At 44.3% G+C, this 24,304-nt stretch overlaps 1 protein-coding gene across 1 annotated transcript in view; it reads left to right on the top strand.

Annotated features, from left to right (window-relative positions):
- ptprz1a (protein tyrosine phosphatase receptor type Z1a) overlaps nucleotides 1-24,304 on the top strand; it is a gene marked incomplete at its 5' end in the record, with an annotated part of 201,377 nt that overhangs the window by 112,662 nt on the left and 64,411 nt on the right. Inside the window, 2 exons of the mRNA XM_084452851.1 lie at nucleotides 10,892-10,977; nucleotides 23,749-23,834. Coding sequence (XP_084308977.1) covers nucleotides 10,892-10,977; nucleotides 23,749-23,834 — 172 coding nt within the window. The remainder of the gene's footprint in view (nucleotides 1-10,891; nucleotides 10,978-23,748; nucleotides 23,835-24,304) is intronic.

The following is a 24,304-nucleotide window of genomic DNA, read 5'->3' as shown; positions in this document are numbered from 1 at the left end:
CACAAAAACACACAAAAACAGCTCTTTTGGGGGAACTGCATGAATCATACTGTTAATAAGTGCATAATTAAGGATTTATTAACCTTAATAATGCATTGTCTCGCTTTAGATCCACTACTGCAAAATTGCATAGTTAACTGTTAATAAGTGCATAATAAAGGATTTATTAACCTTAATAATGCATTGTCTCGCTTTAGATCCACTACTGCAAAATTGCATAGTTAACTGTTAATAAGGACAATTGCAAAAGTTCTAAAAACAAAAATGAAACAAAGTGTGCATTCTGTGGCAGGCAGACCGGGAACAGACCGTTGTATCCCACAAAAAAAAAGAAAAGGTTAAAATTTACAAAAACTATTTAGAAAAAAGGCATCCATCCTGGCAGGCTGGAAAGGCAGGTTTAGGGAGACGGGCTGGGGGTCACCCTCATCTGAATCGAGGGTCTGGGCAGAAGAGGTCATCCTCATCTGAATACTCCACTGTGGTCAGGGCTGGAGCTGCGGTCAGGGGCTGGGCTGGGGAGGTCAGCTGGGCTGGAGCAGATGCCTGAGGACATAATGAAATGTAAGTAAAATTAAATGTAATTCTGTAAACGCTAGTCGCATACGTTCATTGGAAGCATGCCATGTCACTGGATACAATAAATAATTTTAACTGACTGACATCACATACTTTTTTGCATCGAGCAGGGGCATGTTTCAGCGTCTCCTGCAGCTTGGCAGACACCTCCGTCACAGTGGTGCTTGGCTTACAGGCCATAACTGCACCTTTTATCAAGAAAGGGAATGGTTTCAATTCACATGGCATGAAACAAAGACAATGTATTATTTTTAAACATTTCTTACGTAATATGACATCGTAGAGGATCATATTCTTGAGAGGATTCTTCCCCCTCTTCCCATGTACACTGTAGACACTCCACACTCTCTGTGTGGCAATGGCTGACAGCACCCGTCGGACTGCATCAGGCAGATCTTTGCCACCGATGGTACTCAGATATCATGTCTGCAAAACATAAAGACAATCATTTACTTTACAATTCCTTGACACTTCCCTGCAAAAATAAGGAACAAAGTTCTGCCCTGCAGTTACTCACCATCTTCCTTTGATGCTCCTTGTCCTTCAGCTGATCCTCCTCCGTTTTTGCAGGGTCCAGTGCATCCAGTACTGCTCCCCGTGCAACCCCATCAGACTCCCCGGATAGTCTCTGCGCTAGCTCCCTCAGACTCTGCATGACCTCACCGAGCATGCTGGTCAAGCTGGACAACTGCTGACACACCATCCTCTGGAAATCTGGATATTAACACAGATGTGGCTAAAAGTAATTGTACTGTCACGTAATGGAAATTTAACTCAAAGTATATCCCTACATGCAACATGAAGTAGTTCACAAAATTCTGCATACCAGCACATGCAGAGCTTGATGTCAGAGGGGTAAGCGGGGGGCTCTGGAAAGACGTGTAGGGCAATACTGCTGGAGCTGTTGGTCTCACGGGCGATGGCATCACAGACTAACTGAAAACCAAAAAGGATAAAGGGATTAGCAGGAAACTAGGTGCTGGCGGCGTACGGCTTCTAGCATAAGGGGAAGAATCAACTAGTCATGAAACAGGTAGACATGTCAGACCCTTACCTGGTCTGGCCAGGGTGCTAATCTCCGATGGATGCTGCTTGTGCCTGGAGGTCAGACGGGCTGAAGGGCCTGGCTCACAGGGCCATCGCTCACTGCGCCTTAGCTCTAAGGGCCTGGGTGATGAACATCTACTGCTGAGTAAAGTGAGATAAGTAAATTAGTGAGATTAGTAAATTAGTCTTCAAAAAGTCCTGAGTTAACTGTCAGTGTGCAAATATGCATAGACATTTCACCAACACAAACATGCATGCATAATGCATTATAATGAATGCATTGATAACTGGCAGAGCAGGCCTTCCGGCTCTGGCACCTGGCATAGCTGGTCTGGTCTGAGTTCTGCCGACCGGCTGCCTGGGCACTGGAACATATAGTAGAGGTAAATTGGCTTAGATTAGCCAACTCAAGTAGTACTCTTTTGCGGACTGTATAAGACACTATATTATATTACCTTCGTCACTGGAGTCATAGTGCGTGTTGCGCTGTCTCTTCCTTGTGTCTTGGGAGTTAATCCATTGATGCCTGCTGCTCAAACACCTTCACCAAGGCACTGGCTACTTCATAATGCTCTGTGTGTTCCTCAGCAGAGACAGAGGTTGTCATGGCTCCTCTTGATGTGCTTGTGGAGGTAGATCTGGGAGGTATAGGAGAATGGGCACTCAGAGCAGGAGAACACCCAAGTCTCTCTGACATCACACCTAGGAGAGCGAATGAGAGAGACCATTAAAAAGGATTCTCTCACCTGTAGTACAAGTTCAAATATACAGTGATTATACGTCATTGTAACTGAGAGCTTACTCTCAATTGATTCACGAGGTTAAATAAAGATTGAATGAATATGTAGCTAGTGGGGGGTTACAACCACACAACTGTGGAGAGAGAATGAGACACTTGGTTCCCTCCTCTACTGGTGTTCATGGCCATGGCTGATACCACACACCTGCTCTAACCCTGATTTAAAGGCATAAAAGTGGGGGACATTCATTCTTGAGACGGTTCCTAAAACTGGAGAAAAAAAAACTGGAAAATTATCTTCCTCTTCCCTCTTTTCATCACTCACTTCTGCATGGGGCTGAGCTAAGACATCAGCCTTCTGAGCATGTGTGGACCAAGCGTGTTGTGGAGCTTCCTGATCTGGTCCTCTGGTGATGTCCGCAAACTCCTCCAGGAAGCCCTCCAGGTTACCGGACAGAAGAGGGTAGAATGATTCAGTTTGTACATGATTAGATGTTGACATTCATGAAGTTTGATATGTTTGAAAGTTGAATGTTGTTGAAACTTTTTCCATTCACATCTAATCCACTTTCTGCCAGCAATTTCATACACAGCAGTTTTTAATTAATGTCTAATAATCTTTATTATTAGGTGGGCTAGCTTGTAAAAGCTAGCCCAACTTGTGATATTCCCACTTTTTCTTTCTTTCTTTCTTATTATTATTCTCCTCAGTTTTTTGGCACTTAACTACTTCTTCATACTTTGTCCTAGAAACTTCATGAAAATTTGAAAATGTTTATAGTCTTAAGCTGTTTCCCAGATGTATTCAGATTTTTTATAGTTTTTATAGTTTTTTAGTAATTTAACTTTTAATAGTAATTTTTGTGACATTGAACTGCTGGAGGAATGTTCAGTATCATTATGTTTTTAGAGTGGTGGCAGCTGTTGCTTTGAAAATATTCACACATTTCGTAAACTGCTGGCACTCCTACAGTTTTGAAAGCTCACACACATATTATACATCAAAACATTCACACAACTGTGCTGATTCGTACAATGTAAGTATCTAAGCTGTCTGACTTATAGTTTTCACAGTATGACGATTTGTTCGGCAACTGCGCTCCCCATTGAAACGTATGGAGCCGCACTCTAACTTTTGAGCTGCTAATTTTGCATTTTTACCCTTTTTCTAACTTGTCGCCATGCCTTCAGTGTTTAAGCTATACGGACATATTATACACAGAAATGTTCTGCAAGTTCTCAGGATTCCTATGGTATCAATATATAAGCTGTAACATTTAAAGTTTTCGCGATAGAGGTGTCTGAAGCGGACCATGTCTAGGATCAGAGTGTCAGTTGGGATTAGAGTGTTGGCAGCTGTTGCTTTTTTTGAATTGGTGTGCATGTGCAGCCTCTCTTATAGGTACAGGCACCCTATTATAACTAATGTGGTAGAACAGAACTCAGCCAAAGTGGAATAGAGACACATGATCTTCACTGGTGGGGGCCGGGGGGTAGCCCAGCGAGGAGTACACCGTCCCTGACTGGCTATGACCAAAAGGGGCAGAGCCTAGCCACCACGCGACTATTCACGCCACAGAACCCACTTTTCAGCCTCTGAGTGGGCTAGAGACACACAGTCTTCAATGGTGGATGCATGGAAATTGCCCGGAGGTCACTGTACTGTCCCCGACTAGCAGTGACCCAAGGGGGCGGAGCCTAACCAGCACGCCACTATCCACGCCATGGGCCCCATAACACAGCCCCTTAGTGGGCTAGAGACACACGGTCTTCACCGGTGCGGGTGGGTAGGTGGCCCAGAGAGGGGTACACTGTCCCCGACCAGCTCTGACCTGAGGGGGCGGAGTCTCGCCACCACGCCACTGTCCACGCCACACACCCCACAATTCAGCCCCTGAGTGGGCTAGAGACGCACGGTCTTTGCCGGTGGGTGCATGGAGATTGCCCGGTCCGTAGTAGTCCTTACAGGATCTGTGTTGTCGCAGGGATAAAGACAGGCGTGTTGGTCTGTCTCAACTGTTTCTGTTTCAAACAAAACGGAAGGATACCCCGTCGTTGTCTTCTTTTTCTTCTTTGCTGGGTTTAGTGGCAGATCGCAAACAACTTTAATGTGCATACCGCCACCTACTGTACCAGAGTGTGTAACTTGTTTGTCTTGTACTTCAATTCTGTGTCACCTAAGAAAGCATCCTAATGCCTTGCATTCTTTGTTTTACATTCATTGCTCAGCGTCATTGCTCACATTTAGGATTCAAAATTAGGACTTTATTCGTTGGCATATTTTTTATCATTATTTTTATTAGGCCTAGACTGTAAATCTTTAGTGTTAATATTAACTGTAAATTAGAAATTACACACAAAACAGACATGCAGGATTGCTCCTCATTATTACAATTCTGTAACTGTATGACTTCAAAATTTATTTAAAAACCTAAGTAATTTACAAATGTTCTGACCACTGTAACAAATGAACATTTCCAATAAAGTAAGGGTGGGACTGTAATGTAACAGCATTGTCACGTCATTTAATTACATCGTAGTTACGGATTTCAGCAGCAGTGACGGCTACGTTGCCTTAGGTCGGTTATTTTGGTTATTTTACGACTGTATAGGCACGTGTCAGCTAGGTGTCAGCTAGGTCCGCTGTTGGTACCGTCGCAAATTTGCTCGTTTTTGACAACCTGGACCTTATTTACGGCATATTATAAGACGTTTGACTCACCGAGATCACTTTGGTGTAGTTCGGAGGCACATCCTCACTTGCTCCAGCACGCATGCGCACAGCGAGCTGGAGCAACGATTGCACGCTGTGTGCATGCGTGCTGGAGCAAGTGGGGAAGCTATTTCGTTTCGAAAGACGTTTCTACAGATCATATTACAGAGGCATGTGAACAACCACAACAGGCCTACGCTCTATGTAAGCACAACTAGCGATTCATAAAGACAGATTGATTGAAAACAACCGTCTCGCAGCAGAAAATAGATTTTTAGAAACTGCATTCTCGGTGCCCCGACCACAGCCATTACATGGATATACTGGCTCGCGCTGGATTTAAAATTTCTTCTACATGCCTCCGAACTACACCAAAGTGATCTCGGTGAGTCAAACGTCTTATGATATGTCGTAAATAAGGTCCAGGTTGTCAAAAACGAGCATTGTCCTTTAATAATGCATTGTCTCGCTTTAGATCCACTACTGCAAAATTGCATAATAAGTGCATAATTAACTGCTAATAAATGCATAAGTGCATAATAGCAGTCTATAAACAGTTAACACGCTTCTTATAAGTGCTTATAAATATCTTATAATCTAACAATAAACGTGTTTATTATGTTATTATTAAACACTTGTATAGTCTTATTTACGCATAATAATGTCTTATAAGCATGTTATAAGGATTTATAAGGTCCTTATTACCTATTAACTAACGCTTATAATCTATCAATAGGTGTGTTTATTATGCTATTATTAAACATGAATATAGTCTTAGTAACACAATAATGTCTTCTAAGCATCTTATAAGGACTTATAAGGTCCTTATTACCTATTAATTAACGCTTATAATGGATGGTTACTATAAAACGCTTCCCAACATTTTTTTTCACTTGTTCAACAAAATGAAACAGGAAGTCTCTCTCTTTTTTTCCACACAAGCAGCGAAACAGGAAGTCACCACATGTTCACAAAGTTAGGACAAAGAGCGACGTGGTTAAACTAGCTAGCATGTGGAAGCTAGCATTGCATTGAAACAAAAGAAGAAAGAGCTAACAGAGGAACAAAGAGCTAACAGTGAAGATAGCTAGCTTGGAGCAGAAAAAGAAAATTAGCTAGCATAGAGCGCAGCCAGCATCAAAATTAACCACAGAAACAGACACAAAACAGAGCTAGCACAAAACTGAGAACGTAGCCAGCATAAAAATGGGTTTAACAGTAAACAAAAACAGAAAACAGGATCTCAAATCCCAATACAAGACCAACAAATACAGAACGTTTAGCTTTACTTAAGACAAAAATACAACCTCTCCTTTCACGCCGACACAGCCCATGTGTTTCCACACAAAGGACATGCGGCCACACACGCACACATGGGAGAGAGAAAGGAGAAGGGGGGGTCACACATCCATTCAAATTCCTGTGGCTACGCAGAAAACAGGAATATCAACAACTAATACTACATTGGTCTAGACTTAAATATACAATGGATCCAATAGACAAATAGAAAGCCTCAGCTTTACATAGAACACAAAAGACGCAGGATGCAGCAAACAGAAATACACTCAGACGAAAGACAGATTTTAGGCATCTAAACGGCTTTAGCCCTGTTTTAAGGTTACTTATGATCATATACAATGGTTCAGATCAAAACGTTGACAAAGCTAGCATTTTCGAGAAAGTTGATAATTGCTCTACCACCGTTTTGGTCATACAATGGATGTGGATGTCGGTGAGCTTCTTGTATTTGAAATCGAGAGTTTAACATGTTTTTGAATGATTTTTCACGGTGCCCATCCGCATCCATTGTATGACCAAAACGGTGGTAGAGCAATTATCAACTTTCTCGAAAATGCTAGCTTTGTCAACGTTTTGATCTGAACCATTGTATATGATCATAAGTAACCTTAAAACAGGGCTAAACATGCATTTTCCCTTTACTACTCCTTCAATGTTGTCCTTTCATACTAGTCACGAAATGACTATATGGCAATAAAAGAACACAACAAAATGTCTTCGCACTTTAACAAGAATAGTATAGCCTACACTTCGATAAAAATCAATGAAACGGCTACAAGAACAGCATTTTGGCAAAGGACCCAAATAAAACAGTAGCCTACTGTACAGATGTAGCATAGAACTTAGGTACATAATAATTATCTAATTGATAATTATCTAAGTTAATATATGAGAATGCATCGCTTTTTACGTTAGGCTAGGCCTATACGTCTTGTGATTACAGATGCAGCATAGAACCTCGATGTTTAATAATTATCTAATAAAATTAATAATGATCTAATTATCTAGTTGATATATTAATAAAACAATAAGCCGTTTTATTGGCTATGGGCCACTAGTTGTAGGCTATACACGAGTTGATGCGCTCTGCTCTTACGCGCGGTTGAGGCGGCAGCTCAAATACACTTCGCACATATCCTCTGCACCTTGGCAGTGCAACTGCCACAGACAGCTTTGGTGCACTTCGTGCATTGGTAGACAGTTCTGTTCTTGCTGCAGCTTGTCTTCACCATGCAGGTATTTTTTGGGGGGTATTCTTCTGTGGACACTGCGGGGCGCCGCCGGTAGCTGTTTGGACGCCAGAGCGTGCAGCTCTTCAGCCAACTGGAGGATGAAGTCGCGTCTGGGGAGGCTCTGTAGACTATGCGTCTCTCCACCAGTCGCCAGCGAGTCCAAGCTCCCCCAATGAATAATACTTATTTATAATAGCCTACATAGCGCGAAACTGTGCATATAATAGTCTATACGCGAAACTGCGCATTCCCTATAGCCGTTCATTGAATGGCTGGCGGCCGATATAGGTATAAATTAAAAAAAGAAAAAAAAGAAATCTTATTTGAATGGTCTTGATAATATTTTGCTTTTGTATCATAGGTGACGGCAGGTATCATCTTCAGCCATGGATGATGACTCCCGTGCGTAATCCTTCCAATGTTGGAGAGGCGGCGTGCAACCGGGCTCACATCAGGACGCACGGTGTGATTGAGTGCACATTTGGAATCCTGAAAAGCCGTTTAGATGCCTAGATCGTACCGGTGGGGCAATGTTATACACTCCCTCAAAAGTATGCCAGATCACCGTAGCGTGCTGCATCTTGCATAACATAAAATGACCATTTTATCTTTGTTCGTCTTTTCAAATCATTCCACCTCCGTTTGCAGTCTTCCGCGTTTACACACACCAATGGCACTGACTGATTGGGAAATTAAACTCCAAATATGATTTTTTGCTGCAGCTGTGATATTTTTTGTGGAAAGCTGTGAGACGTTTTTGAACCTCGTCTGTGAGGACAAGTTCGCTGCCTGAAAATTGTATCTTTCTTTTTCTGTCTGCCATCGTCCAATGATATCATTGGACGATAGCAGACAGAAAAAGAAAGATACGATACGAGTTGTATGCGCAGTATTTATAGTCATTTCCTTTATCAGCAGCAAATTGCACTCAGCCGCAAACACCGAATGGCCGTGTTTGCGCTGGGATATTATTAGCGCAATGTCTTTAGTGAATAGGTTTTTACAACGGAGCACATAGCTGGAGCAACTGACGCGCAATGTAATGATGCAATTAACGGCCGCAATTCCACTTTAGTGAATTCGCCCCTGGGTGTGACCATACATGCATATGCAAAACTTCACTAGCCAATGATCAGTGAGTGGGCTCGGTCTGAGATCAAAGACAGCTGGGAGGAGGGAACCTCTGGTGATAAAGAGTTTATGAACTGGGGATAGTGTGGTCAGGACCATAAACAGGAGACAGCTGCTCACTTTATAACACACAGGATTCACAGTGTAGATTTCTTGAACACTTATTTGAATGTATCTATTGCAGTTTACATTAGTGCTTGTGTGTGTACGTTAGTGCGTGTGCGTGTTCGTTAGTGCGTGTGCGTGTAAGTGTGTGCGTGCCTTCGTTTGTCCGGGGAACAATCTAGTTTTTTTTTTACATATTTTTTGTCCTACAGAAAGTAACAATCGCTTGAGGTTATTTTTATATGAACTATTTTAATCACTGATATGTTAATTCACTACTTACTCTGTAAAAAAAGAAAGAAAAAAAGCTTACACCATAACAAAAAATGCCGACTCTATATATAAATGTAAATGAGAAAAGCCCACTCCACTCACACATTCACAACAGCTGTATCTGCTGACCATATGCACCACAGGTTGGGGACGACAGGTTCACTGTACACTTGTTTATTATTATTCAACTTCATTTGTAAATGCTTGATTCTGATTGGCTGGGAGGGATACATTATTTCTGTATATCCCGCCCGATGTTTAAGCACAGCTGTAGATTAATGTGCCGACCCGGAGTAATAAAGAGAATAAGTCTAACATAAAGCCTCGCAAGTCAAGCAATGCATTGAATGGCTGCTTGGGGTTACGAGGGGCAAAGATGAGCCTAAAGGTCAGAGGCGAGGGATGAAAAACTGACTATTGATTTGACGTTAAAAGAAAACATCCAAAGAGATGTAGGCTAATTCGGACAGGCAGTAGATGCGTTGCTATGTTCATTGATTGAGGTGCGCCATAGCAACGCAGTTCACCGCAAAATGGACTATGCAACTCAACTTCTAGCCTACACTTTTTAAAGCAAATATATTTTAGCAATACTTTTATTTTGTTTTCATAATTATGTTTTGTTATGTTTTCAGTTGAAAAGAAGTTGAATAAGCTGAATATTTACCTCGGTGCCGGGTAGACTGGGCAATTAATATGCTATTCAGCTGCAATATGCTATTCAATATGCTATGCTATTCAATATGTGCCTGCGGCCGCACCACAGCCGTGCCAATAACCACAGTAAAGCACTCCCTCTCGTGTCTTATTGCTTAATCATACAACGGTTAGTTCTGGTTCTTGATTCTGATTGTCTGGAAGCCGTGTTCAAATACTTTTTATACAACGGTATAGATCCGGTCCATTGTCTCTATTGGTCAGTTTGCATTCCAGCTGTAGCGATAACCAGGATATCCCCACGCTAAAATGGAATGTTCGGACATCTTATAATATCAATCCACCTCTTATTAGTAGCCGTGGCAACGTCCAGATCAATGTTTACAAAGATGTGCTGTAGCATTGTCGTTGCCTGGCAACGTTCCCTTTTCAGCAGAAGTATCCGCAAATGATTAACAAATAGTTCCATTAAAAATACATGTTAAAGTTCGTATTGTCTTTCTTTTTGAAATATTGACGGATAAATGTGGCAACCCTTGTATAAAAGCATTATGGAACTCGAAGCCGTGGGATGTCATGGATATTGCCACGGCTAGCGGGGTGTAACGGGGTGTAACTCCGCTGCACATCGTGCCTAACCACTCCCGCTAGCCGTGGCGATATCCGTAACATCCCACTGCTTCACGTTCCATAATGCTTTAGTAACACATACCTGGGACCGCATATCATTCCATTTTCAGTTTTAATGCGCCTCCCATTTGATCCAATGCATTGCAGGACTATCGTTGTGTTTTTTCAAAACAACTGAACATTCCATACAATGCATCTATTGCTTGGCAACGCTTTTGTTAGGGGAACTATTTTGCTCGGCGGAATTGAGGGAATGATGCTTTGTTTTGAATACATGTTAATATTTTACATTGCTGTGTGTTTATTTTACACTAATAGCTGTAGTAACCGTTGTATAAAAGCAATAAACCACGAGAGGCCGTGTGTTATAGTGATTTTATAACAGCTAGGGGGGTTTTAGGCACTCCGCTTCGCGTCGTGCCTAACAACGCCCCCTAGCTGTCGTGGTTTATTGTTTATTATTGAACGCCACATTTATTTCAACAGGAAGTGCTTCCAGACTGCCCATTTCTACATTGAAGACAATGCATCACCTCGAGTAATATCTGTTCCTTCCACTGCACTGCTTACAGGTAACCAACACACACACACACACACACACTGTCCCTTATTAATTCAGTAGACTTGGCACAAGGTCCAACCCTTAGCATTAATAGAACAATGACATGGCCTACACCTGTCCAGCTGTAGTTAAAGACAGCATTAACATGTGCTGCTTGTATTGTATAGGTTCTCATAACACAAGGCACACATATTGTATACAAACACATTGCACATTATTTTGTAGTTGCCCTTTGCTCCCTGTGCTACTATATAGTTTGCACTGTCCTGTCATTTGCACTGCCTTGTCTTTGCACTGTCCTGTCTTGTCCTTGCACCTATTACTGTCTATCCATTAGTGTAATGCACCAACTGACCAGAACAAGTTTCTAGTATTTAAGTTCAAGTTCAGGTTTTTTATTTGACACTCGTATGGCAGTTAAAAACTGAAATGCATGAGTATTTACAAGAATATATACATTAAACCTAGGCTAACTCAAATTACCAATAGAACAAACATTCAATATTTAAAATGGTCATTCAAGATTCTTGTCAGGGAGGGATTGGAGACATCCTGTATCTTTGGGTTCTTGTCCTGGGTGTCTGCAGGTGTGCTTCATGTCTGGGTGTCTGCAGGTGTGCTTCATGTCTGGGTGTCTGCAGGTGTGCTTCATGTCTGGGTGTCTGCAGGTGTGCTTCATGTCTGGGTGTCTGTAGGTGTGCTTCATGTCTGGGTGTCTGTAGGTGTGCTTCATGTCTGGGTGGCTGCAGGTGTGCTTCATGTCTGGGTGTCTGTAGGTGTGCTTCATGTCTGGGTGGCTGCAGGTGTGCTTCATGTCTGAGTGTCTCCAGGTGTGCTTCATGTCTGAGTGTCTGCAGGTGTGCTTCATGTCTGGGTGTCTGTAGGTGTGCTTCATGTCTGGGTGTCTGTAGGTGTGCTTCATGTCTGGGTGTCTGTAGGTGTGCTTCATGTCTGGGTGTCTGTAGGTGTGCTTCATGTCTGGGTGTCTGTAGGTGTGCTTCATGTCTGGTGTGCCGACTGGACACCTGGGCTCTGAAGGGGGGAGCCAGTTCTTGAAGGGGGAGTTCAGGAGGCTCAGTGCAAAGTCCCTACAGAGTAACTTTCTTCTCTTAATGGAGGGTGGGGAGAGAGAGGGTTTGGAGAGCGTCCTGGTAGCCAGAGTATGCTCTGCCCATTATGATCCGGCAGGCACACTTTTGGACATGTTCAATCTGGTAAGACATGGCCTCTGTTAGGTTACCATTCCACACTGGGCAGGCGTACTCCAGGGAGGGGCGGACGTATCCGGTGTAGATGGTGGTCATGTCTGGGATGGTAACACCAGATTTCCTTAGCCTCCTCAGAAAGTGCAGCTTGGAGTTGGCTTTCTTTACCATAGCTGTGACCTGTTGGTTCCACTGGAGGTCAGACTGAATTGCCCAGTACTTTGACCGTGTCGCAAGATGGTAGCTGCTGACAAAGGGGCGAATTCACTAAAGGATTGCGTAGCTTTTCCTGACGCAAAACCTGTGCAAATAAGTCAAAAATAAACTTTGCTATTTACAAAGCCCTTGCAAGGGGTGAAAAACGGTGTTAACTGCGTTGCCTTCGTCATAGTGTTTCTCTGCGCCGGTGTTATTAGCTGATATTTAAATTAGGTTATATGGGCGGAGAATGTTCCCCTTTCTATGCAAATGAACATTATTGCAAAATCCGCCCAATTCACAAAGATCAGCGCCAATTGCTTCACTCAGTTGAAGTGAAATTCATTCCGTTTTCAGAGACGTGGTGGTATTTAAGCGCAAGGGGTGTGTCATGGCCAGCCTTTCCGCTGATCATGGCAGCAGTGATTGTTGAGAGGCGAAGGCATCGCAATGCCAGGCATGTTGTTCGTGAGAGAATATTTAGAAGAAGAATGTCACTTTTTGATTTAACACTAGAACCACCGCGGCTCACTATATACCTATATCGGCCAGTAGCCGTTCAATGGACGTACCGTAAGAACGCATAGCTTTTTACGGTATAGGGTCTCAGGATTGTACTGTACAACTCAAGGCTTAATGTTGTCCTTTCATACTACTCACAAAATGACTATATGGCAATAAAATAACACAACAAAATGTTATATTCGCACTTTAACAAGAATAGTATAGCCTACACTTCACAAAAGAAAAATCAATGAAACGGCTACAAGAACAGCATTTTGGCCAAGGCTCCAAATAAAACAGTAGCCTACTGTACAGATGTAGCATAGAAGCATAGGTACTGTACATAATAATTGTCTAATTAATAATTATCTAAGTTAATATATGAGAATGCATCGCTTTTTACGGTAGGCTAGGCCTATACGTCTTGTGATTACAGATGCAGCATAGAACTTCGATGTTTAATAATTATCTAATAAAATTAATAATTATCTAATTATCTAGTTTATATATGAATTAAACAATAAGCCGTTTTATTGGCTATGGGCTACTAGTTGTAGGCTATACACGAGTTGATGCGCTCTGCTCTTACGCGCGGTTGAGGCGGCAGCTCAAATACACTTCGCATATATCCTCTGCACCTTGGCAGTGCAACTGCCACAGACAGCTTTGGTGCACTTCGTGCATTGGTAGACAGTTCTGTTCTTGCTGCAGCTTGTCTTCACCATGCAGGTATTTTTGGGGGGGGTATTCTTCTGTGGACACTGCGGGGCGCCTCAAGTGGTTCGAAGCCGCGTGGAGGGCCAAAGCAGCCTGTTTCGAATCCTATGATGACTTCTGTGCCGAGTTTAGGAAGGTGTTCTTTAAGCGTGTAACGGTATCAAAAACTCACAGTACGGTAATATCACGGTATCAAGGTCCACGGTACAGTATATCACGGTATTAAACACAGTTTTAAAACACAAAATTTAAAGAGGAAGAAGATTTGTACTTTGGAAAAAACACCATAGCATTTATTAAACACATTTCTGATGTGTACAGTTTTTTTCTTTCAATTTAAAGTGCTTCTGCTTTCCTTACAATCACGGAGAAACCATAATCCGTTGCACCACTATTCAGTAGTGATAGAGGAGGTCTGTGGGTATAGACGGTGTGTTGAGCAGTGATAGAGGAGGTCTGTGGGTATAGATGGTGTGTTGAGCAGTGATAGAGGAGGTCTGTGGGTATAGATGGTGTGTTGAGCAGTGAGATGAAGAGGGAAAGAGGCTGAGCAGAGAGCCCAGGTCTGATCTCTGATGCTGCGCTTCTACGGCAGGAGACTGGATGAAAGAAGTGACAGGTCTAACAATAATAATGATAATAATAATAATGAAAAAAAACAACAGGAAGAGGAAGAAGAGATGAGGAAGGAGAGAATGGAAAGAAACGATGGGAGGACAAGAGGGGGGGGGGTGCAGATCTAGGCTAGATGGTTCTGACATCTAGTTACAGAAAATCTCTCTACGGTTCGCACGTGGTCTGCGGATAGGTTTATATAAAATAATAAAACAAAAAAGGATGTAGGCGACGTGGTCACGTAGGGCGCATGTTCAATCCACACTAGTCAGGTGCTGCCAGTGGTAGACATGGCTAGCGGAGGAGCTGAAGAGTTTGAAAAACCTCCTGCTCAACAACCGCTCATCACCACGGCATTTAAGCAGCCCTTAGCTAAAGAATCCGACCAGGCTAAAGCTATTACAAAAGGTATTATTGGGGTGTTTGTTGGGGTGTTCGTTGTGCAAAACGAGGGGTTTAAACATATGCTGGATGTGCTTGAGCCACGTTACGAGATCCCGTCGCACACCCACTTTGCTGAGAAGATCGTGCCAAATCTTTATGAGCAGGAAAAGGCAAAAGTTGTCAGTGAATTATCCAAGGCATCCTCTGTTGCGCTCACAGACGGGTGGACCTCCAGGGCAAAGGAAAGCTACGTGACTAGTGTGGATTGAACATACGCACTACGTGACCAGTTGCTGGTTAGCTATGAGAGGCAGGATCCTAGCCGACCGTTGCATCCCCCCAACCCGCAACGGAGGGTTATCAGCTTGGCTGGGACTCCGCCTCTCATCGCTAACCAGCAACTGAGCCAATTGAGCTAAAGGTGGTTAGTTAGCTCGATCGTAAATTACTCAAACTGAATATCTATGACACCGATAAGCACACCGATGCCAATAGTTAGCTTGATATAACTAAGACATCTGACCAGTCCAGAACAGTGAGTTTAGCCTACGGTTTTACTGAGCCAGTCCCAAAGTTACCGCGTAACCAAAAAATACTGCGGTTACCGTAATACCGCGGTTACCGTTACATGCTTAGTGTTCTTCCATCCGGTCCACGGTCGTGATTCTGCAACCCGCCTCTTGCACCTCCAACAAGGCAGTCGTAGTGTAGCTGACTATTCCATTCACTTTAGGATCCTAGCTGCAGAGAGCGGATGGAACGACGTCTCCCTGCAGACTGCCTTCCGCATGGGGTTGTCCGAAACGCTGAAAGACAAACTAGTCCGAGATGACCCGACTTCCCTCGACCACCTTATCTCCCTGGCTATCCGAGCCGGTGACCGTCTTAGGGAGCGTAGAAGAGAGAGGGCGCTACATGCTCTGGGACCCTCTAGCCGGCCAGCTAGCCAGCGACAACCTAGCCAGTTCCAGCCAGGTCACGAGACACACCCCCTTCTGGCTCATCAGCGTTCCCAGGCGCCGGTCGCCCCTGTCACATCCGTTGCGGAGGAACCCATGCAACTGGGGGGAACACGACTAACCTCCGACGAACGTCTCCGCCGTTTCCACGAACGGCTTCGTTTTCACTGGTGAGCAGTGTTTCTCCCATTTCCCACAATCCTGAAGGGCGCATGCATCTCGAGGCGGTTCTGACTCAACCTTTCTCGTCCAGAGAGAGAAGCAATGGAGACCTACATTCGGGACTCCCTCAGTGCCGGACTCATCAAGCCCTCATCCTCCCCAGTGAGGGCTGGTTTCTTTTTTGTGTCCAAGAAGGACGGTGGACTATGGCCATGCATTGACTACTGGAGGTTAAACAACATCACAACCAAGAACAAGTACTCTCTGCCTCTCCTTGCCTCTGCCTTCGAACCCCTTCAGGGAGCCAGCATTTTCTCCAAGCTGGACCTTAGGAACGCCTACCATCTGGTCCGCATGAAAGACTCCCCTTCAACACTCCCCTTGGCCACTATGAGTACCTAGTAATGCCCTTTGGGCTAACCAGTGCTCCTGTGGTATTCCAGGCCCTGGTGAACGATGTACTGAGGGACCTGCTCAACTGCTCAGTGTTCGTTTATCTGGATGACATCCTCGTCTTTTCTCGCTCCCTGGAGGAACACATCCAGGCAGGTTCTCCAACGGCTCCTTGAGAACAAGCTTTTTGTCAAGGCAGAGAAGTGCGAGTTCCACGTCCCCACAGTGCAGTTCCTGGGCTACACCATTGGGTGCGGTCAGGTGAAGGCAACACCCGGGAAGATCAAGGCAGTGGTTGAGTGGCCTGTCCCCACCACTAGGAAGGAGCTGCAGAGGTTCCTTGGCTTCGCCAATTTTTATAGGAGGTTCATAAGGAACTACAGCCGTGTGGCTGCTCCCATGACTGCCCTAACCTCCAAGACCACCCGCTTCTCTTGGACCCCCCAGGCGAACGCTGCCTTTGAGGAGCTGAAATGACTTTTCACAACAGCTCCTGTCCTTACCTTGCCTGATCCCTCACGCCAATTTGTCTTGGAGGTTGATGCATCCAACACAGGGGTGGGTGCAGTCCTGTCCCAATGGTCTGCCTCTGACGACAAGCTCCATCCCTGCGCTTTCTTTCCCGCCGGCAGGAACCTGCTGAGCGCAACTACGACATGGGGAACAAAGAACTGCTCGCAGTCAAGCTGGCTTTGAAGGAATGGAGGCACTGGCTGGAGGGGGCAGAACTCCCATTCATCGTGTGGACGGACCATAAAAACCTCATCCACATCCGAAATGCCAAACGGCTGAACTCCAGGCAAGCCGAATGGTCTCTGTTTTTTGGTCGCTTTGACTTCACCATCTCCTATCGGCCAGGGTCCCGCAATGTGAAGCCAGATGTGCTCTCTCGCCAGTTCGCTCCACCTGACCAGGGCCCTTCTGAACCTGCACCTATTCTTCCTTCTACGTGTGTGATGGGCGCGCTTACTTGGGAAGTTGAGGGACTGGTGAGAAACGCTCAGAGGACACAATCCGACCCAGGTAATGGCCCTATTAACCGTCTCTTTGTGCCTGATCAGGTCCGTACCCAGGTCCTCCAGTGGGCTCACAACTCCCAGTTTGCCTGTCACCCTGGCAGCAACCGCACACTGACCCTGCTCAAGAGGCTTTTCTGGTGGCCTTCCATAACTGCGGATACCCACAACTACGTCCAGGCCTGCACTGTATGTGCTCGGGGCAAATCGTCTCACCAACCCACCTCTGGCCTGCTACACCCCCTGCCTGTTCCCAGCCAACCCTGGAGCCACATTGGCCTGGACTTTGTAACAGGACTTCCTCCCTCCCAGGGTAACACTGTCATACTGACAATCATTGACCGGTTTTCTAAGACTGCCCATTTTGTGCCTCTGCCCAGACTTCCCACAGCCTCAGAGACCGCAGACCTCCTAGTCGTGCACGTAGTTCGTCTCTATGGCATACCGGCGGACGTCGTGTCTGACAGGGGGCCACAGTTCACATCCCAGGTCTGGAAGGAATTCTGTCGGGCTATAGGGGCAACAGTCAGCCTGTCTTCTCAACTGCGCTCTCACCAATGAGCCAGGCGCGCTCCCACTCCACACCTGCCTGATGTCACCAATCAGCCACGAGCCGGGCGTGTTCCCGCTTCACACCTGCCTGACATCTCCAATCAACCCATCTCAGCCAGGATAAGAAGCTGGGCTACTCAGCAGTCGGTGCCAGATCGTTGACCAACCTAGTGGGTATCACGTTGCGTCTCTGGCTCCAACCAAGCCTTTATCCAAAACCCTACCTCACCCTTTTTTCATCCTAGTCTGACCTTCCTGCCACTGCCTGGACCCCACGCCTGTCTGACTGCCATGCTCCTGCCTCACCCCTCGCCTGTGTGACTGCCACGAACCTGCCTGACCCCACGCCTGCCTGACTGTCACGTACCTACCTGACCCTCGCCAATAAACGTTTGTCCCCTTACGCCTGTCGTGTCTGCTCTTGGGTCCTCCACCAGTAGCCCTAACACAATTTTTTTTTTATTTGAATGGTCTTGAAAATATTTCGCTTTTGTATCATAGGTGACGGCAGGTATCATCTTCAGCCATGGATGACTCCCGTGCGTAATCCTTCCAACGTTGGAGAGGCGGCGTGCAACCGGGCTCACATCAGGACGCGCGGTGTGATTGAGTGCACATTTGGAATCCTGAAAAGCCGTTTAGATGCCTAGATCATACCGGTGGGGCAATGTTATACACTCCCCCAAAAGTATGGCAGATAATCGTGGCGTGCTGCATCTTGCATAACATAAAATTACCATTTTTCCTTTGTTTGTCTTTTCAAATCATTCCACCTCCGTTTGCAGTCTTCTGCGTTTACACACACCAATGGCACTGACTGATTGGGAAATTAAACTCCAAATATGATTTTTTGCTGCAGCCGTGATATTTTTTGCGGAAAGCTGTGAGACATGTTTTTGAACCTAGTCCGTGAGGACAAGTTCGCTGCCTGAAAATCGTATCTTTCTTTTTCTGTCTGCCATCGTCCAATGATATGCATACGAGTTGTATGCGCAGTATTTATAGTCATTTCCTTTATCAGCAGCAAATTGCACTAAGCCGCAAACACCGAATGGGCGTGGTTGCGCTGGGATATTATTAGCGCAATGTCTGTAGTGAATAGGTTTTTACAACGGAGCACAGCTGGAGCAACTGACGTGCAATGTAATGGTGCAATTAACAGCTGCAATTCCGCTTTAGTGAATTTGCACCAAAGTATGTGTAAAGTATAGTAGTATGTGTAAAAAGCTACCTGGCATAATGTGTAAAAAGCTACCTGGCATAATTTAATCTGATTCTGATGAACAGGAGAACATGCATCTGGACTAGACTTCTCCATCTGTCATTAAAGAGTCTCTCCACTGAGCTTCACTGACTCAAACACACACAAGCTGCTACTTAACAGCTGTCTGTCTGTGTGCATCTGTTCATCAGTCTCATCTCTCTCAGCTGTCCAGTCTACTGAGAAAGAGAGATGTAGCCTGGTCTAAGGCCAGGAGCTGAGTGGTTGACCTTTAGACAGTTTAGGAATAAATGTATGTCTTCTGTCCAAAAAGCCAAATCTGAGTATGATCTGTCTAAAACTACCAGTAACCTAAAATACCCCAGAAAATTCTGCAAGGTAATCAAAGCCTCATATGGGAGTGACATCACTAATGAATTGCCAGCCTGCATAGAAACGGAGTCCTGTTCTGTGACTGATAAACCAGCCATTGTAACTGCTTAAAACAACATTTTATTTCTTCAGGGCAGGCACAGCGCCAGGATTTCAGTTTTGGATGGGCCTGGCTAATTGTGGGTGGGCCTTAAATTCCAAACTAGATTACTGTTTTAACTTAATAAAAACAACTGACTGATATACTGCTATATTACCTGTGCTTTATACCGAATTGTGTTGCTTGATCAATCAATCAATCAATACTTTATTTATATAGCACATTTCCTGCAAATTGCAACGCAATGTGCTTTACAGAAACACGACATGAAACAATAACAGACAGATCAAAACAACAACAGACAATACAGCGAGGTGTTTAAAAGGCGAGGTTTAAATAGATACGTTTTGAGGTGTCGCTTGAACGTCTCCAGGGTCTCAGTCAATCTGAGGCTCTCTGGCAGAGTGTTCCTCAGTCTGGGGGCAAAGTGGCAGAAGGCTGCCTCTCCATGCCTCTTCGTCCTGGCTGCTGGGACTGTCAGAAGTTCGGCACCAGAGGACCTCAGGGATCTTGCTGGTATATATCTAACAAGCATGTCAGACATATATTTTGGAGCACGGTTGTGTAGTGATTTATAAACCAGTAGAAGAATCTTGAAGTCTATTCTGAAGCTGACGGGTAGCCAATGCAGATCCTTCAGGATGGGTGTGATGTGAGCCCTCCGTCTGGATTTTGTAAGGACTCGTGCCGCGGCGTTTTGTATGATTTGCAGACGATTGATGGTTTTCTTTGGTAGGCCACAAAAGAGGGCATTGCAATAGTCCAGTCTGCTGGTTATAAATGCATGCATAAGTCTTTCAGTGTCGGCCTTTGAAAGGAAGGATTGCACTTTTGCTATATTTCTTAAATGATAGAAAGATACGCTAGTTATATTATTGACATGAGATTCAAAGTTGAGATCAGAGTCGACTATGACACCTAGATTTCTAACCTGGTGTTTGGTGTTTAGTGCCAGTGTATTTAAATGTGTAGATAATCTCCCTCTATCTGTTTTATCACCAATGACCATTATCTCTGTTTTACCTTGATTGTGCTGGAGAAAGTTGTGTGTCATCCATGCATTTATATCAGGGATACAGTTGACCAGGCAGTCAACCGACCTGTAGCTATTGGGAGCTACTGAAATATAGAGCTGGGTGTCGTCAGCATAACTATGGTAATTGACACCATGCCTCCTTATGACAGACCCAAGGGGCAGCATGTAAAGGCTGAAGAGCAGAGGTCCCAAGATGGATCCCTGAGGAACTCCACAGGTCGTCTCAATGTTTTTTGACCTATGCTCGCCAAGGGCTACAAAAAACTCCCGGCCAGTTAGATAGGTCCTAAACCAGTTGAGGACTGGACCGGAGAGACCGACCCAGGTTCTAAGTCTCTCGATTAGGATGTCATGGGTCGACAGTGTCGAAAGCGGCACTCAGGTCTAGGAGAGTGAGGACAGAGAGGTTTTTGGAGTCAGTACTGATGTTAAGGTCATTGATGACCTTGACCAGTGCAGTCTTTGTGCTGTGATGGGAACGGAAACCGGACTGGAAGATGTCTAGGCAGGAGTTTGACACTAGAAATTTGTGTAACTGTGTGAACACAATTTTCTCCAGGAGTTTGCTTAAGAAAGGGAGGTTTGAGATAGGCCTAAAATTGCTGAGAACGGAGGGGTCTAGATTACTTTTCTTCAGGATGGGTCTCACCAGGGCAGTTTTAAATGCCGGTGGGAAAATGCCTGTAAGTAAGGAGTGATTTATAATGGAAAGGATGTCCTCAGATACAGAGGTAAAAGTTGCTTTAAAAAACGAAGTTGGAATAGGGTCGAGAGCGCATGTAGATGAATTTAGCTGTAACATTGCTTTGTTCAATGTTTCAAAATCAACCAGTGTAAACAATCTCATAATCATAGTCTGATTACACGGTGGAGGAGGTTATATAGGTAGGTAATATACTATGTCCTACCTGAGTAACGCTCATTGTAATATCTGAGATCTTATCCCTAAAGTGTGCTGCAAATGTCTCACATCTGGAGGCAGAGGAAAGGTTGTCGAGAGTTTGAGGAGGGGGATTTATCAGGCTATCGATCGTTTTGAAAAGAACCCTAGGTTTGCTTTGATTAGTAGATATTAGTTTTGAGAAATGATTTTTCCTAGCCTCTCTCATTGCCTTGCTAAAAGCAGAGAGATGTTCTTTGAGGATATTTTGGTGGACTTGTAACTTGGTTTTTCTCCACCTACGCTCTGCCTTTCTGCAAGTTCTCTTGAGTTTGTTGATTGTCTCATTTCTCCATGGTGCCTTTTGTTTAGTTGTTACCTTTTTCTGCCTCATGGGTGCGATAGAGTCCAAAGCCATCCTTACTTTGGTGTTAAAAGCAGTTACTAGATCTCAATCCTGTGAGGTGAGAGTTATATTATTGTTATTCATTAAAGGACAATGCTCGTTTTTGACAACCTGGACCTTATTTATGACATATTATAAGAGGTTTGACTCACCGAGATCACTTTGGTGTAGTTCGGAGGCATGTAGAAGAAATGTAAAATCCAGCGCGAGCCAGTATATCCATGTAATGGCGGCGGACGGGGCACCGACAATGCAGTTTCTAAAAATCTATTTTCTGCCGCGAAACGGTTGTTTTCATCAATCTGTCTTGATGAATCGCTAGTTGTGCTTACATAGAGCGTAGGCCTGTTGTGGTTTTTCACATGCCTCTGTAATATGATCTTTAGAAACATCTTTAGACACGAACAGGGCTTAAAGTTCTCCGGCACGGTGCCGGAATTCCGGCGCAGGAATATTCTGGTGCAGGATTTTTTTTTTTCGTCGTTTTAAAGCAAAGAGAAGGGATAGTTCCAACTACCAATGGTATAATCGCATTACTCAAGGTAACGAAGGAGTTCTAGCCAATCAGAGGCAGAGTAGGGCGGGCCTTAAACATGTTTTCGTAGTCTCTCATTCAGTCAGGTTAGACAACGCGCGACACTCGAGGAAGCTCCGAGTTGACATTAGCAAATATTCTCTCTATAAAATCTCTGACGTTGGCTAGCAGCTAGCTCAGGAGGATGGATGCCAGGGCCCTGTACTATGAAACAGAATTACGGGGTTAGCGCAATAACTTCAGGTTCAAGGCTGGTTTATCCGTACCACGAAGGTGGTTCACTTTTCACCGTGCTATATCGACATGGAAATTTATGCTGCCGAGCTAACCTGCACCGGGGCAGGTTAAATTCCAGATTAAGGATCAAAACGTATGAACAAAGAGTAGCTCGGAAGGAGCCCCCTGCCAACCAGCAGCTCAGAAGAAGACTGTCCGTTTATAGTACTCTGGTTGTACTATACATAGGCCCTCACTCTCATTATAACAATGGCACACATGCCACCTCCTGGACCAACAAGTGAACACGTGACACCTTGCACCTTGTCTATACAATAGACAACTGACTATGCACCACTGTACACTCGAACACTCGAACCAACACCTGACAACACTTGAGCAATTGAACACTTTATCTATACAATAGACAACTGACTCTGTACTACTGTATACATGTGCATTACATGCCTCTCTTCTTTACAAAGATGGTCACAACCACAACATGTCCTGAGAGCACATGCAAAATAACAACGTATGGCTACTTTTAATGCGCATGTCTGTTTTAATTACAATTTACTTCTAAGGGCAAATAATTTACTTTCATATCTTCATATCAATATAATATCAAGATCCTAGTAGATTGTCTACCTAGTAGACAGTAACCCACTGTGTCCTGGGTCTACTTATTCACCACCTAAAGGGAAGTGCAAAACAGCAAGTCATGACTTTTATCCAGAAACAAAAGTTGAACCCATTGCAGCAAAATAGCTAACATTACAGGAATCATCAGTGTAACTGCTTTAGTTCCAAAAGGACCTGAAATTGACAGGATTGATTACACTGGGTGAATTGAAATCCATTCTTAAAGACTATGAAACCAGTTCTCTTGGTCACTGCAACTGACAAGTTTGATAACTTGCCCTACAACTGATTCTTGCTGTGAAAGTATGCCTCTGTATTGTCTGTTATGTTTCTTGTATTGCTCTAACTTTGTTTCTGCTGCCTTCTTGGCCAGATGGCTCTTGAAAAAGAGATTTTAATCTCAATAATGCCTATCTGGTTAAATAAAGGATTTGATTGATCGATTGATATATAGATATTTCTGGCATAACTCAACTTTATTCTCTTATTTACCACTAGGCCTGTATGCCTAATTGCTGTTGCTTAAAGCATGTGGATAAGATGTGCACACCGGTCATAATTCAGTGATTGATATCCTCCAAACCTGTACCCGTGTCCCATAAATGCCCATATCTTATACAGCGCTGATATCAGTCTCTTTTTCCTTTTCTTTTATTGGCGTTTTTAGATGAGCACGAAGCGGTCCCAGTGAAGCATTTTGTCAAGTGCGTGTCAGAGCTTCACGACACCAACGCCTTCTCCAGAGAGTTTGAGGTGCAGTCACACGTCACTACTCTCACAACAGAACCTGCTGTACACATGGTTTCCATAGCCACCCTGGGTCCTATTCCACAAGGCATCTCTGAAACATGGTTTATTGGCTTATTGAAGGCTCTAGAGAAACGTACTTAAGTCACTTTGGATAAAAGCATCCAAAATTGAATCAGATGAGTTTTAGCATGGTGGTTATCACCTTAATTTGCATTCCCATAGAACAGGAGCCATTCCTCATTCCTTCATCCTTGCCATCTTTTCAGATAAGAAGTGTTTAAGGTAAGGGGATAGGAAGTGGAATGGAACTCAGCAGAAGACTGTTCTATGAGAGGTCAATGACCGTGAAACACAGAAACGCTAAAGTCTTCTGTGTCAGTTGTTTTATAACACTTCATGCAAGTGTGGCTTACAGTCAGCATGTGAACTCATATGTTATAGTCAGCATGTGAACTAGTCATGTTATAGTCAGC

Source organism: Borostomias antarcticus (genome assembly GCF_949987555.1).
Source record: "Borostomias antarcticus genome assembly, chromosome: 18".
In the NCBI taxonomy this organism is placed as follows: domain Eukaryota; kingdom Metazoa; phylum Chordata; class Actinopteri; order Stomiiformes; family Stomiidae; genus Borostomias; species Borostomias antarcticus.
Note: the sequence above shows the minus strand (reverse complement) of the source record. Positions and strands in the feature narration are given on the sequence as shown.